Genomic DNA, 25284 nt, shown 5'->3' on the forward strand with positions numbered 1-25284 from the left:
AATTACCAATCAACCTAATGTACATGTTTTTGGACTGTGGGAGGAAACCGGAGTACCCCGAGTAAACCCACGCAGGCACAGGGAGAAGATTGCTTGTTGAACATATTCTTCCAAATCCTTGCTTATTCTAATGAAGCTCCACCTCTCTGAAAAGGTTTTGCACTCGATTCCTGGAGCATAGCTGTGAGGATCTGTTCGTTCATCCACAAATTAGGCCTCATTAGAGAGGTCAGGCAATGATATCGGATGCATTCCAGCTGGCATTTTGTTTTTTTAATGCAATTTTATTTTGCATATCAAATGACATGATCACATCCTGAAAAAAAAACAAAAAAAACACACGCAGCATAACTGAGGGCAGCTCTCACAGCTCCAGGGTTCCATGGTGGAGTTTTGCATGTTTTCTCCATGATCACATTCCTCATTCACAGTTCTCCATTCCTCTGGGTTCTCCAGTTTCCTCCCAAAAAACCACAGATATGGTAAACTGTGCCTAGATGTGAATGAGTGTGTGTGTTTGTGTGTGTGTGTGTGGTATCCTGAGATGGATTAATGTCCCATCCAGGGTGTATTTATATCTTGTACCAGGATGGGCTCCAAACCTGGTTGAAAATAAATTAAAAAAAAAGAAAATATTTTAAATCTAACATTGATTTTAATAATAAAATAAACAACAATTATTATTATTATTATTATTATTATTATTATTATTAATTCTCCCAAATATGGTAAACTGCCCCTGTGTGTGGTATCCTGAGATGGATTAACATCCCATCCAGGGTGTATTTACAGCTCGTGCAAGAATGGACTCCAGACCAGGAGAATAAAGCTTGATTACAGGGGGAAAAAATAAATAAATAATAACATATATATGTGTGTGTGTGTATGTATGTATAAATATAAATATATTTTGAATCTAACATTGAAAATAAAAAAGTACTAATTAATTAATTAATTAATAATAATAATAATAATAATAATAATAATAATAAATTAAGTACTTTTAAAACTATAAAAGTATTCAAATGTATTGTTCAGGATGCTCAGGAATATTTTAAGTAAATGTGATTCTATTTATGAAATAATAAATATGTCTCTGGATATAAAACCCTTTAAAGCCAGACAGATCGTTCCACTTGCAACATTTTAATAACTTGAAGCACCAAAACTCACACTCCATATTTACCCAATGTTTCTTTCATCCTATCTGGAGTATGAAAACTTCTGCACTCAGCTCAGCTGTATCTTTGTTTTATTTGCAATGTCACATTGGAACATTTCATGTTATTATCCAGTATTTTCTTCCTTTGGGCTCACACCTAGGGCCTAATATAGAAATCATAAAACTGACAAGTACAGTTGTTTTAAAACTTTTACTGCATTTTATATATATAATATACTGTATGTTCATTTATTTTACAAAGTAATGTTCTGATGTCAATGATGATAAAACACTTTGCACACAAGAACAGACAGACATCTAGTACAGGCATACACACAGATATGACAGAATTCATGTATCAGTAGCTTAAAATCTTCATTGGTTTCGATTTGTCTGTAGTTACATTAGGCTGAACATGTCATTTTATATCATTTCATATATGAGTTTTATGAATTACTTATAAAACATAAGCAAATCTCTATATATTCATTAGTATTGCAGATTCCAAGGCCTAATGAAGCAGAGCTCTTATACAATGCTTTGTGGTGGTGGTGGTAGTGTGTGAAAATGAATCATAGAACTCTGTAGAAAATGCTACTTAGCATGATCGAGATAGTAAGTAATGTAGATCATACAAATGTAATGGCTTCTTTACCAGACTCACTCACGGGATGCAAACACTGCTACATATAACAAAAAATTTCTAACCCGAGCTAATCATAGCCAGTGGATGAATTAATAATCTCTATATACACGCCTTAAGAACACTTGATTCATGCAGCACTGTACTGGAGGTATTCAGTGGGAGTCAGTTGTGTCATCTCTTGCTGTCTCGCTCAAATGTTTTGAGATGTTCGTCTAGAAATAAACCCTGTTAAAGAAGTCCGGTTTGTATGGATGATGTATGAATAAAGGCATACGTTACACCCCCTGAAATAACCCGAGAAGCTGGGAAGGATAATGTCGCATGCTTGTCACATCAGGTGATGGGATTCTTTTCAAAAAACATACACAGTGGAAGAAGACAACTGATATGTGCAGTGCATTTTAGTACGTGGTACATGGAAGTAGTAGCAGTGTGGTGCAGTGGCGCTACTTGAACCATCTGTCGGCTTTTACGAGGATTTGCAGGCCATCAGATTTAGTCTACTGCTAAAATGGCAGAAACTTTCTTTCTAAAAGGGTGAAAACCTAACGGTCAAGGACGATATTTATTTCTAGGAAGATTCAGTAACCAATGATTCAGGCTTCAGTAATCATCCGGCTTCACAGCACCTCCATATTAGACAGGTCTTGTTGTCCTTGCTACTGTAGGCATTCTTCTGGTGTCAAATGATGTGTATGTTCAAAGTAATGTTCAGTCAATATAATGACGTCATTTCCTGGAAGTATGAGATTCCTAACAGAGAACAGAAGAAGCTTCTCTAAACGTACTACATGTGTCCGTGCAATCTTTTAGGAGTGGCCCCTTCATCATAGCAAACTAGGTTTCTCAGCCTTGTCTTCCGGACTTGAGGTGTCTTTAATATCAGCGTGGCTGTTTTCCAAATCCCATGGATAGAACTTGGCAGTGTCTGGATTAGAACCAAAAAGCATTTCCGTGACACTTTGCTGAACGGAATCAGAAGAACGTGAGGCCACCATTTTACTGAGCTCAGAGCAGAAGAAATCAATTTCGGCAAGGTCTTCCATAGCTGTGACACTTACCGTGGTGTTTTTGTTTGGCATGGTTACTTTCTTATCGTTGGGTGTAAAAGAGACAACGTCATTCAAGGTATTGGAATCAGACTGGAAAAAGAAGTCTGTTGAATAACTGTGGGAATAGCTTAGGTTTTCAGGGCTAACCAGATTAGCCTCAGGTGGTACGAGGGGATCTGCTCTAATTGGTGCAGAATCACAGTGTAGTTGAGGAGACTGACTAACTCCAGAGTCCCAGCTACTGGATCTGTTATCTCCATAAGATATGGAATCATCTTGGACAGATCCGGGGACAAGGATATCTGTGTTGCAGTGAGCGTAACTGCTTCCTGTAAGATGCGGCATCGGACTAAAGGGGTCAAAACTGTCAAGTTCGGATCCGCTAAAGGAATCGGCAAGAACATCAGAAGAACCGGTACATCCAAGACCTGAATCTTTCACTGTTCCATCGTTGGTGGCAGGGTTGCAGGTATCAGGTTCAGAATCAAATATGTTTATATCACTGGACTCTGGGCTAAAGGGGTCAGGAACCTGTATATCCGAATTGGTGGGATTGGGCTCTATGTCTACATTGTCACTTACAGAGCCTGGAGCCATTTCTGTAGACAATGGATGTGAATCTGTTGGCACGGGACTGAAAGGATCCAGTCCGCTAAATTCATGATACCCAGAATCTAGTCTTCCATTGTCAGTGTTTGGATTTTTGGCTTCAAATACATGTACTGGGTTTCCTATGAGTACTGGATCAAGTAGGACCAGACTTTGGAGATTTGTCTCAGATGAGCCAGATTCCTTTATAATGCTAGTTTCAGTGGCAGGAGGCTCAGGATTTCTTTCAGTAATGTCACAGTGATCTATGCTACCAGTGTCAAAGCTGAAGGGGTTGCGAGCACAAAGCTTATAACCATCAGTCGCGAACATCCCAGTGTCACCTGAGACAGGGCTAATGAGGTACTGAACTACAGGCTCTGTTTTACAACTCTCTGAATTTGCATCCACAGCACAAGCCAAGTCAACCTTTTCTGTACCTTCTGATTGGGCTTTAAATATAGTACTGCTCTCAAAATCAGACATACTGCATTCAAAAGGGTCAAGGCCAGCACCTTGGTCTTTCATTTCAAGAGAAACAGGGACTGAAGATAGGTTTTTTATCTCAGACTCAACCGCTTCATTTGGTTCAGGACTAATGGGGGGTTGCTCTGGTCTGACCTCAGATTCTTCTTTGTCAAAGCTTTCCTCTGGATAATCTTCAAGACTGTGCTGCATAGGGTCCTCTGGAGCAGTGTAGTCAAATTCGTCTGTGTCAACAGATTCAGGACTCGCATGATCAACCTCAGATTTCTTTTTCTCACTTACTTCAGGAGAAACGGGGCTAGCGTCAGAACTGCCAGGGTCTAACCGGACTGTGAAGAAATATATATCTCCAAATTTGTGGTCGTCTGGGTCAGCGGGTTCTTCAGGATGGCTCGGGTCATTTGTATTACCGAAATGATCTTCTTTGAGCTCTCTTTCAAGATCACAATGATCACTGTTTAGATCATGAATCTCTTGATTGGGAGGGCTTGGATTACCGGGATCAGCAGTTTCAGTGTCTTCAGTTGATTCCATCTCAGGCTTTATTTCACTCACAGTTTTGAGACTGGAACTAAAGGACGATTGTTTCTCATCTATGGTACTGCTACCAGGAAATGGCTCTGGATCATATGCATCAGGACTGAGAGGAAAACTCGTGTATGAGCTTGTATCGATCCGCTGGAGTCCGTACAGCGCTTGATTCCTTTTAACATAACTGGGTCCTGCCTCAACTTCTGGCTCTTCCACTGGATGATCTTCAGCCATGCCAAAATCTCCATCAAAGGAGCTGTCAACTGTGGAACTGGATTCAGATTCGTGAATGTCATTATATTCACAAACAATAGGGTCAAATCGTCCCCCATCTTCGATCTCTGGGCTTGCCGGCAAATCTGACTCGTTTCTTATGGTGTTACATAGTTCCACCTTGTCGAGTTCTTGGGTCACTGTGATTTCGATTCCAACCTGAGGACAGACGTCAACGTATGACGTGTGTTTCTCAGAATCAGCCAGCTCAGGGACGTTTTGTTCAAACATCCCAGAGTCAATGGACTGACTGCAGTTGGAACTAACTGGAATATGGGCAACATTTGAGATATCTGCATGTTCTTCTTCTTGATTAGCAGTTTCAGGACTCAAAGGCAGAGGGCTGATTTCTTTAACATCGCCTTCATCACTGAGGGGAGAATCCTGAGGAAACGACCCGTTTGCTACCTCACTGAACATGTTATCGCAAGCAAAGGGGTCGCTGCCTTTGAATGGATCGCCAGATAGGAATTCTGAGAGAAAACAACACCATGTTAGGTACTGATTGTTGTATTCTTGATGGAAAATCCAGTTCATACTAATACATTGACACACAAGTATTTCACTTCAAAATATGAGAACTAGATAAAACTATACAAACTATGTTAATGTTTTGCAGTATTCACAAACACGTATAGCACACACAACACTGACCTGTCATATCCACTTTCGGAAAGCGTTCATCTCCGAACACGTCACCTAGGAAGTAGATGGAATGTATTTTACTCATGCTGTATTTGCATATTATGTCTACTGTAATCATTTCCCAGGAATCGTTCTCTTGAACGAAAGCTGTTGCTCAATGCAAATAATGACATCCTGAGTGTCAAAGTCAATAACTGAACCTTAAATTCATTGATTTAAACTCAAACACTGTTTCCTCAATCAGTTCTCAGTGAATTACGAGTAAAAAAGTGTATTATTTAAATTTAAAATGCACAAATATACCTAATATGCGAGCAGAATATGACCAAATTGTCAAATTTAATAATTTGACCCCTGACAATTTGAACTGCTCAGAACTCTTTGAACTATATAAGTATTTTGCTCAGGTCACTCTAAAAATTTAAATATCCTTATAAAAATAATTTATAATTATATTTCTAAAAGGTTCCTCATGGGTTATATGGATGATTAAGGTCTCTCTTTTTAACTCTCCATTATAGAGTTTAAGGTTAACCCTTTACTTTCCGAGAGAGTATCTGCATTTTAACCTGAGAAGAAAATACATTAAAATAATGAATATCACTGGCTTAACAGCCCAAGAGCTTTTCAATCGCTAATACATAAAAGACCATTTATAATGTTTAGCATTATAGAAAAACTGGTTCCTAAATTATAACTGTTCCAGGAAGCCTAGGAGCTCTGATTTAAGTCAAAATAGATGGTATCAGATACTTACAATCAACAAAAGGGTCTGGGTTGAAGAAGTCAAACTCCTTGCTAGCACTTTGATTAACCGGTTTGGACATGAGGGACTGGACGATTTCAAAATCCTCTTCTCCCAGATCAGCAGAGCCTGTGTGCTATACAGAGAAAAGAATCACATCTCAGTGATAAAGGCTTTGGATTATGAAGCAGTGAATTTCCCAAACACCATGACAAATTAAGTTTGTGTAATTAGTCAAAATCACAATTCCTCTTGAATTCATAAAACCTTAGAAGCATGAAAGCACTCCATATTTAATACTATGAAATATTGAAAAAATACTGAAAAAAATCGAAAAGTTTATACAGTAGATAAGGATTCTTGCCGGCCACTTTAATAGGAACACACATGATCAACCCGTTCATAAAATGATACAATCATGTGGCAGCAGTGCAATGCTAGTCTAACAGCAATATGCTGTTGTAGCAAACCTACCTCAAAGTTCAACAAACTGTGCATTCGGAGGTGCTTTTCTGCTCACCACGGATGCAAAGAGTGATTATATGAGTTGTCAGTTCAAACCACTATGGCCATTCATCTCTGACCTCTCTCATCAACAAGTTGTTTGTGCTCACACGATTCTGTATAAACACTATAGCCTCCCAGGAGAAAGGGAATTTTTGAAATAATCATTTGGTACCAACAATGCAATCTATGCCACGATTAAAGTAACTGCGGTCAGTTACTTTAATCCCCCCCCCCCAGAGGAAGTCTGTTATGAACATTAATTGACCTGTATCTGCTCAAATATATGCTGCCTAATGATTGGCTGCTAAGATAACTACAAGAATGAACTGTTCCTATTAAAGTGGACGGTCGGTGTTCTGCCTTTTGGTAGAATAAAATCCACATAGCTGTTGCAAGGTAAACTTAAGTATTTACAAATAATTCATATACACTGCTTCTTTTCAAAATATTTAAGCATACATCTCTAAATACAGATATAAAACTGATGATCCATAACAGACAACTGCGTCCTGATAAATAATAAATGCCCCTACACATGACGTGTGCCCTTTACCTGTGAGGTTATCGATCTGGGTGATGCATCCTCCTCTTTAAACTCCGTCAAAGTGATCTCAGTGAATGAAGACGAACCACTGCTCTTCTGTGGAAATGAAATAATCACAAAATAAGGGTTTACAACACATAAGCAGTATAGAAACTATACACTCATAGCAAAATATACAGGAATACTAAACATTAAATCAGTGCTGGTCCTCCTGCTAATGTCGTCAATGTTAGCAAGCTAACTGTTAAACACTTAAAAGGATATTCAAGCTAGCATTCTCTTAATAATCTTTGCAATATTTCTGAACTTATCTTGAACAACTGAAAGTGGCTTCCAAATATTAGACCAGGGAATTAGCTAGCTACAGATTGAGAGATGTGTCTATTTACATTAGCATGTTAGTTAGCTACTTAGTTAAAGAGGTAAAAGGTAACTGAAAGATATAGAACGAATGCTTGTATTTTTTTTAGCCAGATAATAAATTATACTATATGCTAGAACATTCTGAAGTGGTTTCCTAACATTAGACAGGGGATTAGCGAGCTACTAATGGTGCTGTGAGTTTATTTACAGTCATACAGCTACACTTCCTATCGTAAAAACAACTTTTATTTAGTTCCTCAGCAAAGAGGCAGTGTGTTTATGTACTTTTTGTTTAAAAAAAGTGGGTGGCTTTTGTGCTAATATCAAAAAAGGCGGTTAATGGAACCATAAAAGTGTTCTTACGAATGCTAGCTAGTATTGGCTAACTAAATAGCTTAGCTTGCTCTCTAGATTAGACTTTTTAATATCTCTGATGATGATGATGATAATGTTTGCCTTTGCAATCACTTGGATATAACTTAATAGTTCTCATTCAGGAAACTTCATCTTTAGTTCCTCTGGAACCTCAGTGATGCAGCAGCTAGGACTAGCACTGATTTAAATTCATCCCACTAAAGTCACTTCTAATAAGTTAATTTTATAAAACGTGTGTTAGACCAAGTTCTCAGCAGAGCGCTGTAGTTTCTCAGGTCCTTCTTCCTGTTCCTGCTCAGAAGGCTCGTTCTCCACACTGTGATATCTGAGAGCTTTTTCTTCCTCGTAAACATGGTCGCTGTGCTCTTCGGTATCCTCGTCTTCCTCTCTGGAACTGCTTAAGGTGTCTGACGCTTGGTGGGACGTGATCTCAGGAGCGCATGCCTCAATGGCGATCATCTCAGTAATCAGTTCACCCAGTCTCTGTTTAGCCTAGGAGATAAATAAATCAGTATTTAAAACTCTATATGCATGCATTTACACTGAAATCCAGATTACAATTCAGGCACTGCGTCACAAGATTATGGAAATGATCATAGCACATGACATCCTACCACACAATAACACAATAATATTTTTTCATAGTTGTTCTGTAGAAAATATGGTTATATAATGTAGTGGTTTTTTATTTATTTATTTATTTCATATTGGCAATTTGGCTCATTAGCTTTAAAAGTATAACTATTGAGTAACTGAAGCTTATAGCTTAAAGATGATTATTTTCCAAGAACAGAATGTTTTATTCCTCTTATACCACAGCAATCTGGCAGATCTAACCATTACACGTATTAAAAAATGAGAATTTTAAGCCATTATAGTTACATTTAATGTCGAGGAACATCCTCAAAACAGGTTGGGTCATGTTATCACATTAACATCATCACAAATACACTGTATTGGCAAAAGTTTTGGCACACCCCTCCAAAAATTTCTGAGTTGGGCTCGGCCCCTTACTTCCAGTGAAAGGAACTCTTAATGCTTCAGCATACCAAGACATTTTGGACAATTTCATGCTCCCAACTTTGTGGGAACAGTTTGGGGATGACCCCTTCCTGTTCCAACATGACTGTGCACCAGTGCACAAAGCAAGGTCCATAAAGACATGGATGAGCGAGTTTGGTGTGGAAGAACTTCACAGAGTCCTGACCTCAACCTGATAGAACACCTTTGGGATGAATTAGAGTGGAGACCTTTCATCCAACATCAGTGCCTGACCTCACAAATGCACTTCTAAAGAGTCCCATAAACACACTCCTAAACCTTGTGGAAAGCCGAAGAGTCGAAGCTGTTATAGCTGCAAAGGGTGAACCAACTCCATATTAGGTTCATGTGCATGTAAAGGCAGACGTCCTAAAAGTTTTGGCAAAAACTTTTATTTATTCTAAGGTTTAGTCTCTTCCATATGAGAACCTGTGAAGGAGAGTAACGATAACATGTTAGAACGGAGATCATGTGATTTGAATCCACACCTTTTGACCAATCAGATTTGAGGATTCCAGAACACTGTGGCAACACTCTGAAACTATATTATCATCCATCCATCTATTTTCTGTAGCACGTCTCCTACACAGAGTCACAAGGAACCTGGTGACTCAGGGCACAAAGCAACCCATCACAGGGCAGAATCTCACACACACTCCAGATAATTTAGAAATGCCAATCAGCCTATAATGCATGCCTTTGGACTGGGGGAGGAAACTGGAGAACCCAGAGGAAACTCCTGAAGCACGGGGAGAACATGAAAACTCTGAACTCACAGAGCGGAGACAGGAATCAAACCTCCGACTCCAGAGATACGAGGCATATCGATATCATGATACGTGATGTCCCGATGACGTTAGCTGACTCTGAGTGTTGACTAGCTTATTGGCTGTTAAGACCTGATTTTCACATCTTTCCTTCTTAAACATTAAACAAAACATGTCACTGAAACCATTTTTTGTGGCTCATTTCGATTCACAATATATACTACAGAATAAAACAGATACAGTAGCAACAGTAAGCAACAGAAGCCGAAGCTTCCACATGACTGCTTCCACTGTGTCTGATGAGTGAGACATGCAGCTTGCTTACATACTGGATACATTAGTCTTGTAGCTCAAAAATAAAAATAAATAAATAAATAAAATCCAAGCACCAAACGTGTCTCGGCTGACCAACTCTTAACGCAAATGTTCAGTGTCTTAGGTTGAATTATTCCTGTAATGTTCTCACATCGATAAAGAGTTTGTTAAGAACATGCCTCGATGGCCTTTAATTGGAAAAAGGGAGGGAGAAAAAAGCCTTTGGTGTGAAAAATTGAACTGGATTGAAGCACACTGAATAATAAAAAAAAAATCAATGCAGCTCTCTGGGAAGCTGTACATCACTTACAGGCTCTGTTCCTGTTCTTTTATTTATTTATTTATTTATTTCCATTTCTTCATAAATTATTTAGTGGTAATGGTTAGCACAAGCTTCCAAGTAAATTACAGTTTTAATGATTAAGTAACTTCAATGAATTTCTGTTTCTCACAATTTATTTATGCATATATATATATATATATATATATATATATATATATATATATATATATATATATATATATATATATATATATATATATATATATATAAATAACAATTTTGTCAATCATTTTTGGGATAATTTGCAGCTATAAATTGCCTTCTTCTGAACTTTAATAATAATAATAATAATAATATTGTTGTTGTTGTTGTTGTTGTTATTAATAATAATATTAATAATAATAATAATAATAAGAAGAAGAATAAAAATGATAATAATAAAAAGCCAACAAAGAAAAATGTTTCTTTCACAGTTTGTAACCAACTACATTGTCAATTCATTTTGAAGGAAGCTTAAGCCCTGCCCACTTTCCTTGAACTGTTTTTATTTTATTTTATTTATTTTATTTCTGTTTTCTTTTATTCAAAAAAAAAAAAATTTTTATTCAATATTATGATCTGATTTTCTACATGACCTGCATTCCTGAAATGTTCATTCCGGTCACTAATTAGAAGAATATTAACGAGGAATTTCCTAAAAATACTTATAAATGTTTAATTAACATTAAAAACTGTAAGAGTTAATAATCAATTATAACCTCTAGAATTATAGGAGTTTGTTGATTAAAAACGAAAGAAAGAAAGAAAGAAAGAAAGAAAGAAAGAAAGAAAGAAAGAAAGAAAGAAAGAAAGAAATGAAAGACATTTTAATCCAAATGTATGTGATTAGACAAAGAAATAAAAATGTTTCAATGACTGTTTCAACACGGAGTCATCTACATGTCAAGTAAAACTCTGCGCTCTAACCTCTGTGATCTCGGTGTAGGTGTCTCCGATGCAGTGTTTGAGCGGGCCCATGCGTCCGTGTACCTCCTCCACCCTCGCTCTGGTGCTGCTGATCTCCTCCTGGAGGCGCCGCAGCTCCTCTCGAGCTCTCGTCAGCTCTGCGTCGTATTCCTGCACTCTCTGCTCCAGTTCCTCCTGCTCTTCCTGCAGGGACAGGAGCTACACACACACACAACATTTCAGTCAGTTCAATGACTGTGGCACAATTTGTGCACTGTACCTATGACTGTGAACTCATGTTCATGTTTAAATATGTACACATGCTTTTATGTGAGGTTTTCTGAGTTGTCAGATCATATTATTAGTCAGTTATAAGGAGTGCATTAAGTTTATACTGAGTGTAGGAATGAGATCCGATCGAATCTCTCTCTCTGTCCTCAAGAGATTTAAAGAAAACTTCCACTTTCAAGCACATTAAATATGTTTTATATGAAACTCTTTGCTAATTTGCTGTATTTTTTGTTATTGCTATTATAAATGAGCTTTTGTTTGCCATGCTGATGTCATGCTGAAGGATTTTAATGATCCTATATAAGAAATAACAGACAGTCTTAGTTGTTGTTGTTGTTCTTTCAGCCTATTTGGGTTCACCACAGCGGATCATTTGGTCCGCATGTTTCGATTTGGCACAGGTTTTACGCCGGATGCCCTTCCTGATGCAACCCTCCCATTTAACCCAGGCTTGGGACCGGCACTGAGAGTTAACTCTTCAGTGGCTGGGTTAGAATCTGGCATTAAGAGAATGGGATCCTGCTGGTGGACCAATAGGAGGCTAGTCTTCACTCTTAGGTAAGGCCCTAAAAATAAATAATCAAGAGCTTCCTATTTAACTCCTCATTGTGGGGCCATATTCAATCTAAGAGTGGAGAGGTTGATAAACACTGCACTAAAAGTCCCAGAATGCAATGCAGTTATATGTAGGAGTTATTACAGAGTCTCGGGACAGTGAGAGAGCTGACTGTGTATGATATATATACATATATATATATAAATTTTTTTATTATCTTTTTTATATATTTTTTATATTGGTGACAGAAGAATATGGCTATTTTAAATAAATATTTTGAATTTATTTAAATAAAGTGCATATATGTGCACTATGTTCTGTTCTGTGCAAAAATCTTGCTGAGGTATTCGGTGTAGAAAAATCCAGAACAATAAAGCCCCGCTGCATCATTCTCTCCTAACTGGTATGGTGAGGAACCCTTTAACGAAATTACAAAAGGATCATCATAGGGTTCTTCAACAAAGAACTGAAAAAATCGCACACGAAATAAATAAATCCTGGACCTTTAGATTCGCTGCGTGAAGCACAGACGGTTTTAAACACTGTGTCCTTCCAAGTATTTGTTGGCTTCTTGGTTGTTTCTTGGCCAGCTAAGCCGTGACACTGCATCATTAATTCATGCTGGAGAGTGCTTGATGTGCCAGCAGTTTATAAATCACAAGATATACACCACTTAGTGTTAAAAGGTGGAACAACTTTTAATTAACCAAGAGGCTGCTTTTTATGTATTAAAAAAATAGCTGACTTTTATACAGACTAAAGCCAGAGAAAGCTTATTATTTGACATCCATCAATGAAATCACATCAGAGTTGTTCTGTGTGATCACCCATAATGCAGGCTGCAGGATTTATTGAAAAGGCCTGCAGGAATGAAGCCCCGCCTTCAAGCAAGCTAAACTACTCAGCCCCTCCCACTTAAAAATAAATAAATAAATAAATAAATAGAAACCTAATTTTCAGACAGCATAGGTCTATAAAACCTAGACAATTTTAAAAATAAAAAATAACCCACAATCCTTCCCTAAGAATCTAGCCCAGCTGCTCAGCTCCGCCCCTTTTAATAAAAAAAAAAAAGCCTAGATCATTTGGTCAGTGTTTTAATTGTAACTGTAGTTAACTTTTTAGACAACAGACGTCTGTAAATTTACACACTGCTTCTTTAACCTTAATAAATAAATAAATATAAAATAATAACCCACAATTCTTCCCTAAGAATTTTGCCCAGCCTCTCAGCTCCACCCCTTTTAATAATAATAATAATAATAATAATAATAATAATAATAAAAAGCGTAGATCATTTTGTCAATGTTTTAACTGTAACTGTAGTTAGCTTTTTAGACAACAGAGGTCTGTAAAATTACACACTGCTTCTTTAAAATAAAAAAACAAACAAAAAAAAACACACTCCTTCCCTAAGAATCTTGCCCAGAAATTCAGCTCCGCCCCCTTAAAAAAAAGCAAAAAAAAAAAAAACAAGCCTAGATCACATTGTCAATGTTTTCATTGTAATTGCAGTTCACCTGTCTGACAGCAGAGGTCAGTAGACATTATGGACTGCTTCTTTAAATAAAAAAAAAAATTAAATTAAATAAAAGAAAAGAAAAATAACACAATTCCCCTAAGAATTCTTCTAAACTGCTAAACAAACAAATAAAAATGCCTACATTATTTTAATCAATGATTTCCATTGTAATTGCAGTTCACCTTTTAAACAGCAGACATTTATTACCTTTGGCTCTTTTTCCAGAATTCAGCTGTAGGAATTTTCTTTTTCCAGGCTGCCTCACATTTGCTAATGTTTAAGAGAGCACATGGAAATGCATATGCATATGTGTGTGTGTGTGTGTGTGTGTGTTTGTGAGAGAGAAAGAGAAAGAGAGGGAGCTTCACCAGCTGGCCCTCCTGCTTGCGCTGCTCTTGGATGCGTTCGATTTCCTCCTTCAGCTGTGCTCTCCTCTTGGCCAGGTTCTCGAGGGCCTGCTGGTTGTCCCGGCACTGAGCCCTGTCTCTCTGCAGAGCCCCTTCCTCCATCGCCACCACGTCCTCCAGATCCTAGACAAGGACGGAGAATATCTCTTAGACAAGGAAGCAGATTCACAGAGTATTTGTGTGAACAGAAATAGCAGTCGCAACCTCCACGTTTCCGCCTAAAGCAAGATCAGAGATTATTCAGTGTGACAGTGGGCTGAGGAACAGATTTCACAGGCAGACTTCCCTCTTTTATTACCACAACATTTTCAATTTCCTGAGCGTTTGTCTTATAAGAATTATATTTTTAGGAGCCTTTATTATATGATAATAATTATGTAATAATTATCATATTTCCAGTGTAAATGAGTTATTTATCAAACATCAAATTTTATAGCTAGCACATTTTTTTCACAGAAAAATCAAATATTTATTTACCTATCTATCTATCTATCTATCTATCTATCTATCTATCTATCTATCTATCTATCTATCTATCTTTTTATTTATTTATCTATATATTTATTTACCTATTTATTTACTTTTTTTTATTTATTTATTTATTTATTTATTTATTTTTTACATGTGATTCAATACTAGAAATGTGTAGCTATATAAAAAACTGTTATGGCTTTTATCATGTTTTAATTAAAACAAACAAACAAAAAGCTTGTCTTTTACCAGCATCTCAGCTTCCGATGTTTAAAGCTGCAATATGCGAAAAAGTTTTAAAGGAGTTTCTAAACCACCAATGATCAAATCTACTCAAAGGCACCTTAAAAATATCATGATTTGCACTTCTGATATGCAAAGGGTCCGGCCATTTTTGTTTTTATTTCATTTCAGACCTCTATTTACTTTTTCTGGCCCAGAAAATAGTCCCTCTTAGTATATACATATAAACACATGCATATAAAAGGGGGAGAATAAGGCTTGTATGTGTTTTCATTGTGATTGCAGTTCTTCTTACTGCCTACAGAGGGCGTAAAAAAATAACAGACTGCTACTTTAAAGGCTAGATTATGTAGAGAAAAGTGACATGTTTAGCTTGTTGGTGTTTTCATTGTGATTGTAGTTCATCTTATAGCCTACAGGGGGCATGAAAATAACAGACTGCTACTTTAAAGGCTAGATTATGTAGAGAAAAGTGGCATATTTAGTGAATTATTATAGAAAGTTAAATGTACTGGTCACATCATGTTCCTCAGTAAATATTTTTTTATATATATATAAGCAATATATATGGATGGATGGATCTATCCATATATAAATATTAAATATGTTTATATTTCATTGTAAATACATATCACATGACCACTTATGACTACTGTGTTTCCTTCAGCTCTGCACCTGGAGATCTACAGCACTGTTTCCTCTCCTCTGACACACTTCATTTAACTTATCAGCTCATTTATTATATTAAGCTGCATTAGGTGTGTGTGTGTGTGTGTGTGTGTGTGTGTGTGCAGAGTAAACACTCGACTGTACAATGCTGTGTGCAGTAATTTGAAGATGATTGCACTTAAGACATGTGAGAACATTCTAGACTGGACTGAGAAAGGAAGGAGAGGCAGGATGTGTGAGGAAAGAAGGCGAGACGATTTCTAATAATAAAATCTATTATTTTAAGCCTGACTCTGGATTCACTCGAGGCACTGACATACAAGAGGATGGATAACACACCATCTAACATCTCCATGACTGTGATCTATTCAGGAGCACCATCCTCACTTACACACTCATTCCAGCATCCATCAGAATCAATAAGCATGACCCACTTCCTGTTTCAGTTCGGCGTAGCGCTCCTCTGCACTTTGTCCAGCTTTTGCACTGAACAGAGTAGTGTGTGTCACTGTGTAGTGTAGTGTGGAAGTGTGTGACTATTGATTATGTGAATATAAGATTCTCCTACTGTATTGGAGATCAATAAAATCTGTCCATCTGTCCGTCCATCCATCCATCCATTCATTCACCTATCCAATCATACTACATTTCCTAACTATAGCATCCTTCCTTCTGTCCATCCATCCATCCATCCATCCATCCATCTATCCATCTATCCATCCATCCATCATACTACATTCCCTAATTGTCCATCCATCCATCCATCCGGTCATTTATAATTCTACATTTTTTTATTTAACATGTAAGCATCACTTCAGAAAACTGCATACAACATTTCTGATTTCTCCAACCATCCAATCATCTGTTTATCCATCAATCCATCCATTATACTGCATTAACGAATTATCCATCCATCCATCCATCCAGAATAGTACATCTCCTAATTGTCCATCCATCTAGACATCTATTATGCTGCATCTCCTATTTTTGTATTCATTCTTTCATCCATCCCTAATACTGATTCAGTATGCAGCCTGCAAACTGCAGTAAATTCACCAGGAGACTGATTCCCTCATTCATCAATAATGCTACATTTTCTTGTGAATATACATATATCCATCAATCCAACCATCCAACCATCCATGCAATTGCCTATTCATCCAATCAGCCAATCATCCATTCAAACAATACTTCCAGCCATTTATCCATCCAATCATCCATCCAACAATACTTCCAGCCATTTATCCATCCAATCATCCATCCATTACCTTCTGTTTGTTTTACACAGTAAGCAGCTCAGTAAAGGCCTGCAGACTGAAATAAAATTCTCCAGGTCACCAAATCTGTCCAACAAAATGTCAAACCTGGACTGAGGCCCTGAACCTGTTAATTTATAATGAAGCCTTGAGGCCAAAGAACCCATCTGCGTATACTGTACTTTTAATCTAATTTTATCACTGGAGTTTTTGCAGTTTCATCCATCAAGCTTTAGTGCCTGTAGAATGGAGATGGACAGTGGAGGAGAAATCTCACATAATCTCATACATACAGCACACACACACACACAAAATCCTCAACAACCGTGAGAACACTTCTGGCAGGTGTTCTATTACCAGCAGCAAACACCCAGTAACACATTCAGGATTTTCACATACACTCAAGCGGAACTAGATTATCTGCAGCTGTGTGTGTGTGTGTGTGTGTGTATCTGTGAAATCTAGCAGGTGGGGCTTGCCTCTAGGGCACCAATCACACATCTCTTGCACTAAAATAGCTCTGTGATGTCACTGGTGCTGCTCCAATGCTAGCCTTTGCTCTTGAATATACATAAAAACCCAGAGGAGAACCTGCCACTGGTCCGTCGAGTTCCTTCCCAGTGAATGCAGCAGTCTTTGTTACTGATTAAACCCGGTCACTAGATAAATCACATGACGGGGTCAAGGCTGTTATTCGCTTTACCTTTGTTTTTTATCATACTGACTTCAATCAAGGATCTGCAAAATGAACCCAGTGTTATTTAAATCTATTGGTTTATATGTTAACACACAACACACACACACACACACACATACACACACATACACACACAAAACACATACCTTGAGTTCATTTTCTTCAACAGGGTCTCCTCCTTTGCTTGGGATTTCCACCGAGTTTTCTCTGAAACACAAAAAGGAAGTGAACTGAAACAAACCACGCATTCCTGTTCACAATCGTTTTGCATTGTTGTTTTTTTTACAGCCTTTAATAATAAACATGATTTTTCAGGTGGAAAGAGTTTAAAAGATGATCTACAAAAAATATATATATATATATATATTTTATTACTGAATAATTACTGTACCATTGTATGACCACAGCTTTTTTTTTGTGTGTGTGTGTGTATCACAGTCAAAACTGATAATACTATGACACATTAAAATAATTGTACCTGTTGTTTTTATGCTAAATAAACGACAAAATATTACCAACGCTTTCTAAGCTTCATTCGTTCATCTTGGATTCATCACTGGATTCATGGTGACGGGATGATCACACGCTCAAATTGTAAAGGGTAGCTAATGGACATGGGAAGTGGGAGAAAACCGGAGAACCCTGAGGAACCTCACATGGACACATGGGTTTCTTCTGCCTTCCGTCCATCCGTTTTGTGTAGCACAGGGTCACAGAGAACCATGGAGTCTATCCCGGGGACTCGGACACAAGGACGACAGGGTGCCAGTCCATTACAGGGCACAATCCCACAGTTACACACACATCCATCCACACACACACACACACACACTGTACACAAGCCAATCAGCCTACAACGCATGTCTTTGGACTGAGGGAGGAAACCCGTGAAACACAGGAAGACCATGCACACACACACACACACACAGGACGAATGCAGCATTGAATAATAAACAGAATCGAATCGGGGTTTGTAGAAGCTTTACAGATGCTGCCATTTTGTCCAGGAAGCAGTATATACTGGTACATCTGGTCAACAGCATCCTACTATTTTATTTTATTTTTGTTCTGCTCTGTTGTCCACCATCTCTACAGTGAAGCCCAGTGAATAGAAATAAGCGTGACTGAGCTGTGTGTGTGTGTCTGTGTGTGTGTGTGTCTGTGTGTAGAGAAGGTGTGCAATCTCCATTCAGAAAAAAATCCTGCAATCTTCCTCATTACACCACATGACTCACACCTGACACACAGCACATATGATGCAGAGCAACACCATGATATTACAAAAAAGCTCACAAAATGTGGAACCTTGGACATAATAATAATAATAATAATAATAGAAACACTTCTATATAGAGAATAGGATTTGTTAGCTCAGGTAAGATTAAAAAAAATTGTGAATATGATGCATGGAAATAATAATAATAATAATAATAATAATAATAATAATAATAAAAATCTTGCAGGTTTATTTTTTATTATTATTATTATTATTATTATTGAGCATGCAAACACGCGCATCTGCTACCTGCATTGCACTCAATCCCTACAGAAGGATGCTCGACGTGCATGTGCAGTGGTCCTGATGCGTATGATCGGTGTGTGTGATGTTGATGGAGAGTGTGTGGTGTGTGTCGGTGAAGGCGGACAGCACGGCTCGGTGTCGGTGATGCTGCGGTGCCGGCGGTGCGTCTGTACCTGCCGCAGCCAGCGCGCTGGCGTCCCGGCCTCAGGCAGTCCAGCAGAAAGCGCATCATATTTAGCGGCGTGATTTCATCTCCTCCTCTCCGTCCACCTGATTAAACCTTGTCTTCCTTCACCTGCCTTGCTCTTCTTCCCCTTTCCCCGCCTCTCTTTCTCCACGATCAAATGAAGCTCGGGATTTCTCACGGAGAATTAAACGCGTAATGGAGCTCTCCTTGAGAAACACACAGAAGAATCACGTCGCCTCTCCTTGAGTTGTGGATGGAAAGCCAAAGAGGACAAAAACCGGGCAGATCACATGGCTGCACTTTAAAACAGGAAGCGGCTATTTATTTATTTATTTATTTATTTATTTATTTATTTATTTATTTATTTATTTAGAATGCGCTTAATGCTGGTGTACATTATTATCAGCAACTCAATAAACCTCAGTATGACCCGGGTAGTAGGTATACGACCAAAAGTATGTGGACACCTGACCATCTCACTATGGTAGTCCTAAGAGGCCATGCATTGTTATAGTTCATCTCGTTTTTGTTTCCTCGTGACGTTGAAGTCGTGAAGTTGCATCACGACTTAACTTTGTCGTCTTCTCGACATAACAAGTTGTTTTCTGACGATCTTGACATAATCGACATAATTATTGGGCGGTGGTGGCTCAAGTGGTTAAGGCTCTGGGTTGTTGACCGGAAGATTCAAGCCCCAGCACCGCCAAGTTGCCACTGTTGGGCCCTTGAGCAAGGCCCTTAACTCTCCCTGCTCCAGGGGCGCTGTATGGCTGACCCCAATCTCCAAGGCTGGGATATGCGAAGAAAGAATTTCACTGTGCTGTAATGTATATGTGACAAATAAAGGCTATTTCTTTTCTATAAGTTGTTTTCTCGTTATCACGACTTGATTTTCTCGTGTTCTCAACATTAAAGTTCATTTTCTCATGATCTCGACTGAACAAAAGTTGCTTTCTCGTTATCACGGCTCACTTTTCTCATCTTCTCGGCCTAAAAGTTGCCTTCTCGCATTCTCGATTGGTTTTCTCCACATAAAAAAAGTTACTTTCTCATTGTCTCAATTTAAGTTTCTCATCTCCTCAACATAACAAAAGTTGCTTACTTGTGATATCGACATAACAAAAAACAGTTTTCTCACGAGGTTGCTGTATCTTGGGAAAATTCCCCGACTTCCGGATGTTTCTAGTGTACTGAAATAGCTCTACGTCAGTCAGTGATTGATGAATTTCCCGTAAGTGTCCGAGACTTGATGATATACACTGGAAACATTCGCAAGGAGCGAGATTTACGTTTAGAGAAAACTGTTTTGTTGTCGAGATAACACAAAAAAATGTGTAATAATGAATGGCTTCTTAGGACTGCCATATCTCACCCATGTGTGAGTTCCTCAAACTGTTGCCACAGTATTGTACGGGATGTCTTTGTTTGTTGTATCATTAAATTTTCACTTCACTGGAACTAAGAGCCCCAAACTTGCCCCAACTTGACATAAGAGTCTGATTTCACTAATGCTCTAATACCTAAATGATCACAAATCCCCACATACATGCACCAAAATCTAGTAAAAAGCCTTTGCAAAAGAGTAGAGCAAAGAGGAATAAATCTGGAATGGGATGATAAACAAGTATATACACCAGTCAGGCATAACATTATGAGCACTGACAGGTGAAGTGAATAAGACTGATGATCTCCTCATCATGGCACCTGTTAGTGGGTGGGATATATTAGGCAGCAAGTGAACATTTTGTCCTCAAAGTTGATGTGTTAGAAGCAGGAAAAATGGACAAGTGTAAGGATTTGAGCGAGTTTGGGCCAAATTGTGATGGCTAGACCACTGGATCAGAGCATCTCCAAAACTGCAGCTCTTGTGGGGTGTTCCCGGTCTGCAGTGGTCAGTATCTATCAAAAGTGGTCCAAGGAAGGAACAGTGGTGAACCGGCGACAGGGTCATGGGCGGCCAAGTCTCATTGATGGACGTGGGGAGAGAAGGCTGGCCCGTGTGATCCGATCCAACAGACGAGCTACTGTTTGAATTTGAATGTTCAAATTGCTGAAGAAGTTAATGCTGGTTCTGATAGAAAGGTGTCAGAATACACAGTGCATCGCAGTTTGTTGCGTACAGGGCTGCATAGCTGCAAACCAGTCAGGGTGCCCATGCTGACCCCTGTGCACCACTGAAAGTGCCAACAATGGGCACATGAGCATTAGAACTGGACCACGGAGCAATGGAAGAAGGTGTCCTGGTCTGATTAATCGTTTTCTTTTACATCACATGGATGGCCGTGTGTGTGTGTGTGTGTGTCGCTTTCCTGGGGAACACATGGCACCAGGATGCACTACTGGAAGAAGGCAAGCCGGGAGAGGCAGTGTCATGCTTTGGGCAATGTTCTGCTGGGAAACCTGGGGTCCTGGGTTAGGGAAAATGGTAAAAATGGTTCAGGAATGGTTTGATGACCACATCAACCAGTTTGAGGTGTTCACGTGGCCTCCAAATTCCCCAGATCTCAATCCAATCCAGCATCTGTGGGATGTGCTGGACAAACAAGTCCGATCCATGGAGGCCCCACTTCACAACTTACAGGACTTAAAGGATCTGCTGCTAACATCTTGGTGTCAGATACCACAGCACACCTTCAGGGATCTAGTGGAGTCCATGGCTTATGGGGCCAACACAATATTAGGCAAATTGGCAAAATGTTATGGCTGATCGGTGTGTGTGTGTGTTATGGTCAAGTGGCTACATTTTCTGGCCATATAGTCTGTCACTTCTGTTCCCAGGCCAAAGAAGCAGGATGTGGGTTTGGATTTCTGAATTAATTTAGCTAATTCCTATGAAAAACTCAGAACAGAAATAAAGCATAAATAAAAATAATACTAATGAGCTCTTGTATAAAACAGAAATATAAACCCTGTCTCTAAGTTACTGTGTACAATAGAATTAATGACCATGAGCTAATGTGTAGAATAGAAATGATATTCATGGTCTATTCTGGAAAAGTAGAAGTAATGGGCTTTACTTATTAATCTGTTATTACAGTTATGTGTAAAAAAACAAACAAAAAATTAAATAAATAAAAAATCAGCTGGATATAAATGGTGGTGTATCAAAAATAGAAATAATGCCCATAAATTACTGTGGAAAACAGAAATAGTGTGAACTAGGAATAATGTCAGAGTTACTCTTTAAATAGAATTCATGTGTAAAAATAGAAAAAAAATGTGAGTTACTGTGTAAAATAATAATGCTTAAATAGAAATGTCTGAATTACTCTGTAAAATAGAAGTCATGTGTCAAATAGAACAATTCTCCAAATTACTGTATAAAATGGAAAAATATAAAATGGAAATAACCTGAGTTACTCGGGGATTATAATGAGTTATTAATGCATGAGTTACTGTGTGAAATAGATCATGTCTGAGTTACTCTGCAAACAAGAAATTACATGTATAATAGAAATACATACATACCTGAGTTACTGTGTAAAATAGAAATAATCCGAGTTACTGTGTATAATAGAAATAATCCCTGAGTTACTGTGTATAATAGAAATAATCCCTGAGTTACTGTGTAAAATGGAAAATGTGTTAGTGTGTAAATAGAAATATAAAAATTAAAGAAAAAAATATAGAAACAGAAAAAACGATCATTTCTAAAATAGAAATGTGAGTTAAATAGAAATAGTCCCCGAGTTACTGCATAAAATAGAAATAATGTGAATTACTGTGTAAAATAGAATTAATGCCCAAGTTACTGTGTAAACAGAAATAATGGCTGATTTGCTTAAAAAAAGAAATCAATAGTAAAAAAAATTAGTAAAATTGAAATCTGTGCAAAATAAAAATAATCCCTCTCTTACTGTGTAAACTAGAAATAATCCCAGAGAAATAGAAAAATGTTTAAAATAGAAATAATACCTGGGTTACTGTGTGAAATAGAAATATTGTTCGTGTCACTGTGTAAAATAGAAACATGTAAAATATTTAAATAAATTAATAGTAATATGTAAAAAAGAAAAAAAGAAATCATGAGTTACTGAGTATAATAGAAATTGTAAAATAAATATATTTTTTATGAGTTATAGAAATATTGTATGAGACTGTATATAGAAATAATCCCGGAGTTACTGTGTCCAATTGAAATACTGTATGTGTAAATAGAAATATATAAATAGAAAAAGAAATATATATAGAAACAGAAAAATGTGAAATAAGTGAAATAATGGCAGTCAGGTTCAGAGTGCAGCTGATTGAAGGTTAGGATTTTATTTGCGTGTTCTAAAACCATGTAGATAAGTTAAGGACAACAACTGCAGGAACAACAGAAAGCACACACGTCCTCTCACGTCACATTTACTGCATCAGGCTGCTTCTCTTTTCCATTTCTTTACTCGTGTGCAGAAATAAGATGGACTTGTGCAGAGAACCCCAGCGAGTACGACGTGTCTCAGCCTGCCCTCGTGTCACGTGACCGGTGAAGGACGCGGCGTGAGCCACAGCAGCAAGCGGCGAAGTCATGATTTGAGAAAGCTGAGATAATGGGCTGACTGGGAACCAATAACAGTGTCAGTTCTGGTTCTGCTTCCAGGAAGCCAGGTCAGGGTCACTGCACGCTGGAGTTCACTTTGGACACAGAGTCAGTGTTGGGGTCATGGTGATGCAGTCAGTTTAATGGTGTGTGTGTGTGTGTGTGTATGTATGTGTGTATGTATGTGTGTGTGTGTGTGTGACACGAGGTGCTTCACAGGTAGCCTTCTTTCCGAAATTGCTCCTGCAGGATGTTCTTGTACTCGTCAAATCCACCGTCGATGCGATGAACTCGGCCCGACTCACACACCCACAACTCCTTACACACCAGCCTGATGAGACGCTCGTCGTGTGAGACCAACACCACACCACCCTGAGAGAGAGAGAGAGAGTGAGAGAGAGAGAGAGTGAGAGAGAGAGAGAGAGCGTGAGAGAGTGAGACCGAGACAGAGAGAGAGGGAGAGACAGAGAGAGGGAGAGACAGAAAGTGAGAGAGAAAGAGAGACAGAGTGAGAGACAGAGACAGAGAGAGAGCGAGACCGAGACAGAGAGAGACCAAGAGAGAGGGAGAGACAAAGAGTGAGAGAGAAAGAGAGACAGACAGTGTGTGAGAGTGAGAGAAACCGAGAGAGACAGAGGGACCGAGAGAGAGACAGAGAAAGACAGAGAGACCAAGAAAGAGACAGAGAAAGAGAGAGAGAGAAACAGAGAGAGACAGAGTGAGAGAGTGACAGAGAGACCGAGAGAGAGAGACATAGACCAAGAGAGAGACAGAGAAAGAGAGAGAGAGAGAAACAGAGAGAGACAGAGAGTGAGAGAGAGAGACAGAGAGAGTGACCGAGAGAGAGAGACATAGACCAAGAGAGAGACAGAGAAAGAGAGAGAGAGAAACAGAGACAGACAGAGAGTGAGAGAGAGAAAAAGAGAGAGTGAAAGTCATCCAGATTAATTGACTGCAGTGTGATAACACTTCAGGATTATTCTCTGCTTCTCATTGAACCCAAACCCTGATCTGTAAACAGACTGGAGCGTGAGGTGGGATAAAGTCAGGATAAAATAAAGACTTGCCTTGAACGTATTTAAAGACTTTGCAAGAGCTTCAATGGTTTCCATGTCCAGGTGATTAGTCGGCTCATCCAGGATGTAGAAGTTGGGACTGAAATTCAGAGAGAGAGAGCTGTTTAGTGATGATGGAATCTATCCCCCCTTTAATTCTACTATAAATCATGCATCTCTGATCAAGTTCTCAGCTCCAGTCTTTAATTTGTACAGCACAGAATTACCAAGGCATGGTCATCTGAGCAAACGCTACACGGCTCTTCTGTCCTCCCGAAAGACTGGCCACAGGCCGCGTCGCTAACTCTCCACTGATCCCGTACCTCCCCAGCTGACGCCTGTAGTCCTCCTCGGTCCGACCTGAATGCAACACACACTTATTCATCATTTAAGGGAGACAAAAACATCCTGAAATCTGTGTGATGGCTGGTGTCTCTCACAGGGAGAGACAGTTAGGTGTTTATGTAAGAAGGACATGTTGATGGAATTTTTAATGAGAAATCCAACGTTCAAACAGTGGAGACTGTAAACACTGTTCTCTAAGCACCAGAACCCAACATGGGCGGAGACTCGACTCGGCTCGTTAGTGATGTAGGAGGTGACGAGTTATGATGG

At 38.6% G+C, this 25284-nt stretch overlaps 2 protein-coding genes across 2 annotated transcripts in view; both read right to left on the reverse strand.

Annotated features, from left to right (window-relative positions):
• Positions 1-1305: 1305 nt before the first annotated feature.
• On the reverse strand, positions 1306-19344 carry si:ch73-140j24.4 (uncharacterized). Its single transcript, XM_058396047.1, has 9 exons — positions 19076-19344; positions 17527-17587; positions 14006-14167; positions 11290-11487; positions 8161-8409; positions 7189-7275; positions 6141-6264; positions 5393-5437; positions 1306-5211 (listed from the first exon to the last, which is right to left on the reverse strand). Exons 1-9 carry the CDS (start codon positions 19132-19134, stop codon positions 2636-2638), a joined length of 3561 nt encoding a protein of 1186 aa, XP_058252030.1. The 5' UTR covers positions 19135-19344; the 3' UTR covers positions 1306-2635.
• Positions 19345-23333: 3989 nt separating this feature from the next.
• Positions 23334-25284, reverse strand: part of abcf3 (ATP-binding cassette, sub-family F (GCN20), member 3) — a 47429-nt gene continuing 45478 nt past the window's right edge. The window contains exons 19-21 of the mRNA XM_058395138.1: positions 24897-25029; positions 24682-24769; positions 23334-23986 (exon numbers count right to left, since the gene is read on the reverse strand). Of these exons, the coding sequence (XP_058251121.1) occupies positions 23828-23986; positions 24682-24769; positions 24897-25029 (380 nt within the window). The 3' untranslated portion in view covers positions 23334-23827. The remainder of the gene's footprint in view (positions 23987-24681; positions 24770-24896; positions 25030-25284) is intronic.

This window comes from Hemibagrus wyckioides, linkage group LG07, assembly GCF_019097595.1.
Source record: "Hemibagrus wyckioides isolate EC202008001 linkage group LG07, SWU_Hwy_1.0, whole genome shotgun sequence".
NCBI classification, from domain to species: Eukaryota; Metazoa; Chordata; class Actinopteri; order Siluriformes; family Bagridae; genus Hemibagrus; species Hemibagrus wyckioides.